Below are 6139 nucleotides of genomic sequence, written 5' to 3'. Positions count from 1 at the left end.
AAGTCTTCCCCCAGCAGATAACATTTTGTCTATATTTATGTGACATGACTTTATGCTTCTTGGTTTTGGCAGATGGAGGAATGATTTTTTTTTCACGTTTTTCATATGATGAAGAATTTACAGAATCTAGATTAGCAATAGCAAGCACAGGAGGCTTTGATTTGTTCACCTAACATACATGTCACATATAAAAGGCAACGTCCTTCCACTGTAGTTGTTAATAAGTAGCTGTTCCAAATGGATTTGTGCCAACACAAAATCCACCACCACAATCAGCAGTAGTAGGAACTTCAGCTGGCAGCAGCAGTGAAAGCAGTAAAGATTAAATGACTGTGTGAACTGTCTCTCCAAATTAAAACTGATGTGCACTGGCAAAAAATGCAAAATCTCACACCCCGTATACTCTGTTCTACTTTGGTAATAAATAGAGAAAATGTTGCTGTCCAGGACTCACTATTTTTCACATGATAGATTCCCCTCATTAATTACAAGAATCTGAGCAACTACACCAGTAAAACATCTCAAATGACAAAAACCTATAGATGACTTTCAAATGTTTGAGGATACAGACAACCTTTTGAAGGTTGGTTTTTAGGAACATTTGTCAGCTGCCTGTTACTGAATTTTGGCTGGTGCTGCACATGGACTTGCAAAAAATTCTGCTTGGAAATTCCACTAAATTACATCCAATTAATTAGTAATTTTTCTGGGTAGGATATCTTCGAGGAGCTTCAAAATTTCTCCAAAACAGCACTCAAGAATCTTCTAGACCAGGTTTATGTCAGAGCTGCAATAACAACAAACCCTTCCCCTTCTTAAGAACTGTGGCTGAATTATGCTAATACCTGTACAAACAAATGAATGGAAAAAAATCAGTATAATGAGGATTTCAATAAGTATTTTATTATACAATATTAACTGATAACATTCTAGATTAGCCCACGTTGCTTTAGAGTGATTCCCTGTTTATCGTCTCACAGTGTCCTAAAGGACATACTTTCAAAATACAGATTATTTTCCACACTTTAAATGAATCTCTAGGAATGCACTAGAGCCCCTTAGAAATATCTTAGGTTTAAAAATTGCCCAAAACTAATCTGTGAGTTCATGAACAGTAAAACATCTAATTTGTATGTCAGAGCTGCTGACCACGACCTTGAAGAGGCTTTGCAGCTGCAGAGATGCTGCAGCACTGAGACACATCATTGTTACTTTGTGACATACCCTGTCTTAAACTCTGGGTTTGCATCCCATGCCTTGTATTTATTATGGACAGAATTTAACCTCATAAACCAATCAGACACGTCAGTCCTCTCCTGGCCATTGTGAAAGCACCCAAAAGTCCCAGGAACACCACGTAGGTTTGTCATAACCTCAGCAGGGACAGGAACAGGTATGCACCATGTTTATTTATGCACGTTTGGACACTCTTGCTGTAGAATTTTCAGGCTTAGAGCAATTGCTTTGGTGTTACCAGTTAAAAGCTGCCATGTACACAGATCCTCTGACAGTGTTTACATGTTCCATAGCAGAGAACACCTTGCCAGGAAGCCAGGCTAGTTAAAGAAAAGCCAAATTCACCTAAAATGTATCCTCAGGTAAATGTGAGGGTTTTCAGCAGGACAAAATTCTCTATTCATAAGAAATGTGACCTGTTATCAGCAACACAAGCTGAACTGTGCTGTAACCAGTTGTGTCCACCAGCAGCACATCAGGAGACACTAATTCTTGCATTCCCTGTGGAAATCAGGTGGGATTTCCTGCAGTATTAACTGTTCCATGTTCCAAGCACGGGATAACTAAATGGCCCAAGCACTGGGATAAATCAGTGGAGAGTTGCCTGAACTCTGGGAAGCCCAGTGTGAGCTGTACCAGCTGATGGAATCTTCGTGCTGTAGGGGAAAGGTCACCCCTCAGCACCCTGCACAAACAGGGCTCTTGGGAAGCTGAACAACCTCTTTAACAAGTGGGATCCAGGCAGGGACAGGAGAAAGAGAAGGTCCTATGTTTTACTGGTTTTGAGAATTAAGTTCACAGATTACTTTTAAGAGAATTATCCCATGAAAAGGAATTTATAAGGCAAATGCCATAAGCCCAAGTTTTTTCACTGCGACATAATTGGGTTTTAACTTCATTAATAGCAAATAGGGAAGAATCATGGGAACACATAGATTATAACACACTAAATTAACATGAAAACTTTAACAGCACTGAAGGCCACAAGACACAACTGAAACCTAGAACTCCTCCAAACACCTTTACCAGGCTGCCTTGAACTTCCTGAAACCACTGGGAGGGGTCCACACGATTGTGGGTAGATTAGACTGTTACACTGCTCCACAAAGACAAAAAACAACCTCCTGCATTTGCTTATTGGCTGTAACACAAGATCATCAAGCCAGGACAGGACTTCAAACACGACAGGATTCAATTTATCAGTATAAACACAAGACTTCAACCTAACTAAAGGCATTTTATAGAGCCCTGCTCCTGCCACAGCCGATGAGAACCAGACTGAGGATGAACATAATATGAAGGGTCAGGGCCTTCCTTCTCATATGAGCTGTTGAAGCAGAGTGTTCATAAAAGCAGGGTTTGTTTCTTAGAGAAATTATCTATTAAATGACACAGGATTTTCCCAATTCAACTTGTTCTAGAACTTTATCACAGGTAAATCTACATGGTCTCTGTATAATGTTTTGTACACTGAAAAAGTTCAGTATAAAAATACTGCTCTCCCATTCTTTACCCATACTATGAGAAAAGCACAGTTTATTATAACAGGAAATAATACTTTATTATAAAATCTGCATGTAAACAAGTAACCAATTCATTGAATAACAGTTAATGGAAGTGCAAATTAACTTCATAAAATGATATCTGTTCTGTATTTAAATATATATATAATTTGTTTTCTCCCATTCTGATGTGGTTCTACCCCCTCCTCCCCACACTGAAGTTTAAAAAGATTTATCATTGCTTGCATTATACTAAAAAGAGTGTACGAGCCTGCGTACAAGTTTAAGTTTTGCTCTGCAAACGAGACAAGTCTATGGTGATACTTATTATTCTTTCTTATCTTTTCATCTCTGGTATCCACAGGACAAGAGGATATAGAACATATGTACACAGCGAAATTGTGGGCATGTCAAGCCACATATTTCAAGTTAGTTCATTTACTTGCACACATTGAAACTTAAACCATTTATCAATGAAGCATTGTGGTGTAACTTCCAGACTTGCTTGAGCACCTTAAGGCATTAATGAGTCTCAATGGATAAGTCATTCTTGTTATCACCACGAGGATCATCTACACACTTCTCATAACAGTCCAAGGCCTGTTCATCACGTGCACCATCTGGCCTTGCTGAGAGCTCCTATAGCACTGATAAGTCATGGCAGGACTTTGATTTTGCCTTGAAAGCCATCTTCTTATTGTTCTTTGCCACAATTCTCCCAAGGAATCGCTTTGCCTTTTTGCCTATGCTTTCCCTCCTCTTGGTGTTGGCCATCCTCCTGGCATTGTCTTCCTTGCTGTCCTTGCGGAGCCTGATCTGCCGAACGATGCCCTCGAACAGGTCCTTGACGTTGTGGTGAAGAGCAGCTGAGGTCTCGATGAATTTGCAGTCAAACACCACAGCACAGGCCCGGCCCTCTGCAGGGAAAGAGAAGAGGGAACATGAGTGGAGATGGACTTTTTCTCTTCATTTTACATAGGGCAGAAAAACAAAACAAAAACTGGCTCTAAGCACAGAAAATGCCTTCAATGCCAGGAAAGAGCTTTACTCTATAGTAGAAAAGCCCAAATTGGCTCTCACGGTTTTGCCCCCTTACTCTTGGTTTTGTTGTGGTGTGGTCAGAAATCTCATTTGACCAATGGCACTGAATGCCAGACTGTCCCAGTATTGTGAAGAGTAAAGCTGATACAGGAGAGGCACTTGGATGCATGTTTGCTGTTTGATAAGGAACAGTGCGAGGTATAGAAAGAAATGGATTTTATTCTGGAAGTTGTTGAGCAATTCTGCACCTCTGCCTTGCTGTAACAAGTGAGTTTTCCACACTAACTGCAAATGAAGCTGATGCAGGCCACAGGGTCAAGTCACTGAACATGTCACTAGAGGTCATGAGGTTGCACACCCCTGGATCTGACTGGGGCTGCATTCGAAATGCAAGATGCTCAGTGTTCCAGCCATGAGCACAAAACCCTGGAACGTTGCTGCAGCACAAGTTTCCATGGTCAACTGTGGTAAATAATGGCCAAGTTGTAAACCTGAGGAAAGTATGGATGTCAGAACCAGGGCAGGTCAAACATGCACTGCCACCGGCCCGAAAGAAGTGATAATCTCCTGAGGAACTCAAATCAACCCCCTATGCAGGCATTTAGCACAGGGATCATGGCAAAACCTGACAGCAAGGGATGGTTCATCATCATCCAGGCACCAATATTCCAGAGTAAACAAACAAAAAAACCTCACAAAATGTTCAAATTTCACAGAATTAATACTGTGGTGTTGGCAGTGGTTCCTGTGCTCTGGTTACTGAAATGCAAGCTGGAACCAGCTGAGAAATTCTCACTGATCACAACCAGAGAACATCTACAAAGAGATGTTGAGTTGTGAGAGGCTGGTCCCACCAGCTCAACTCAGATGTGATGGAATCCCTTCCAGAAGAAGGGGGTTGTACAGGCTGTATGGGATCACCCTTTCCAAAGGCTGCCTGGGCTCTGTGACGTGGCAGCTCCAGTCCCTCACAAAGCAAAGCTCGGGCTACCCCGTCCTGAGCCTGGCAACTGCTGCTGCACACAGCGCATGCAGTGAAAGCCTTAAGATAATACTGACCAAAAACAGGTCCTAGACAAAGCAGGGTGCTAAAGCTACAGCTCTGATGCATTTTTTTCTCTCATACTGCAGTTCAGACATCTTCCCCCAGCACCATCTCCACTGCTTTCTGTGGTACCAGGTCCCTCAGCAGGAACCAGCTGGCTTCATTTCTCCAGTGTACTCCAAATCATACATTTTTCTACATCAAACCCAGACAATTTCTATTGGCCACGATCCTCCACAGTCTTTGCTACTACTTTAGACATTATTGTGCAAATTCATAGTGTCTCTTACCATCAACTGAGACTTCCCGGGACCTGACCAGGTCACTTTTATTGCCCACAAGGATAATAGGAATGTCTTCTGTTTGCCTTGCTCTTCTTAACTGGATTCTTAGCTCAGAGGCCTTTTCAAAACTAACTTTGTCTGTCACTGAATACACAATAATATAGGCATCTCCCATTTTCATACAGTGGTTCTGGAGCCATTGGCTGTCATCCTAAAAAGAAGACAAGAAATAGATTTATTGCACTGAAAAATCTATTCAACAGTGAGTAATGATGTAATTAATGTGAGCACCTTATAGATATTTTTCTTAGTTTTGTTATAAAGAGTCAGTAAAAGTAAGCCAACGTCCCAACAGTTTTAAAGATTTTGTTCTTTAAAATGCAACACAAAAGAAAATTCTCTTGTTTCCAGAAATGGTATCAGGTCTGCACTGATCAGATTGTGAATCTCTAATTTTACAGTAATTCCCTGGGCTGCTCATGTAAGCTGCTGATTATTCAAAGCATTAAGGGATTCTCACTCCAGCTCTATTCAGGTTTTTTAATTGCCTGCCTAGCTACAAGAAATTAATTGCAGGAGAGAACAAAAGGCAGTATGAACTCCAATTTTTTAATGTCAGCATAGTTGTTCCATTTCTACTTTTTTTTTAATGAGAACCACGGACCAAACCATAGAGGAAAAAGAAAGAAAAAGCTGTTAAGTACCTGCTCCCATATATCAAACACCACGAGAGACGCTTCTTCTCCATCGACAATAATTGATCTGTCGTATGTATTTCCTACGGGGGGAAAAAAAAAAGTTCAGAACAAAAGAAGTTATTCTCCTGGGAGGTCTGGGAGGGGGTGGCCGTGGGGGCCGCCCGGGGAGGTGCCGCGGGTCCCTCACCGGCCTCGTCCGCGTCCGCTCCATCCTCCACGCCGCCGAAGATGCGCGCCAGGCTGGTCTTGCCCACGCCGTGCTCGCCCAGCAGGATCACCTTGTAGAGGCTGCTGTCGGAGTCGCTGCCCGAGGAGATGACGGAGTCGGAGGAG

At 42.0% G+C, this 6139-nt stretch overlaps 1 protein-coding gene across 1 annotated transcript; it reads right to left on the bottom strand.

Annotated features, from left to right (window-relative positions):
• Positions 1-2775: 2775 nt before the first annotated feature.
• Positions 2776-6138, bottom strand: RRAD (RRAD, Ras related glycolysis inhibitor and calcium channel regulator; the record flags this gene model as incomplete). Its single annotated transcript, XM_018086106.2, has 4 exons — positions 2776-3655; positions 5115-5319; positions 5813-5886; positions 5994-6138. Coding segments are annotated over 4 exons (702 nt in total), but the record flags the coding sequence as incomplete, so codon positions are not given.
• Between the last annotated feature and the right edge of the window lies 1 nt (position 6139).

Source organism: Manacus vitellinus, unplaced genomic scaffold (assembly GCF_001715985.3).
Source record: "Manacus vitellinus isolate BGI_N305 unplaced genomic scaffold, ASM171598v3 scaffold_10_pilon, whole genome shotgun sequence".
Taxonomy (NCBI): Eukaryota; Metazoa; Chordata; class Aves; order Passeriformes; family Pipridae; genus Manacus; species Manacus vitellinus.
This window is presented reverse-complemented; position numbering and strand designations above follow the sequence as displayed.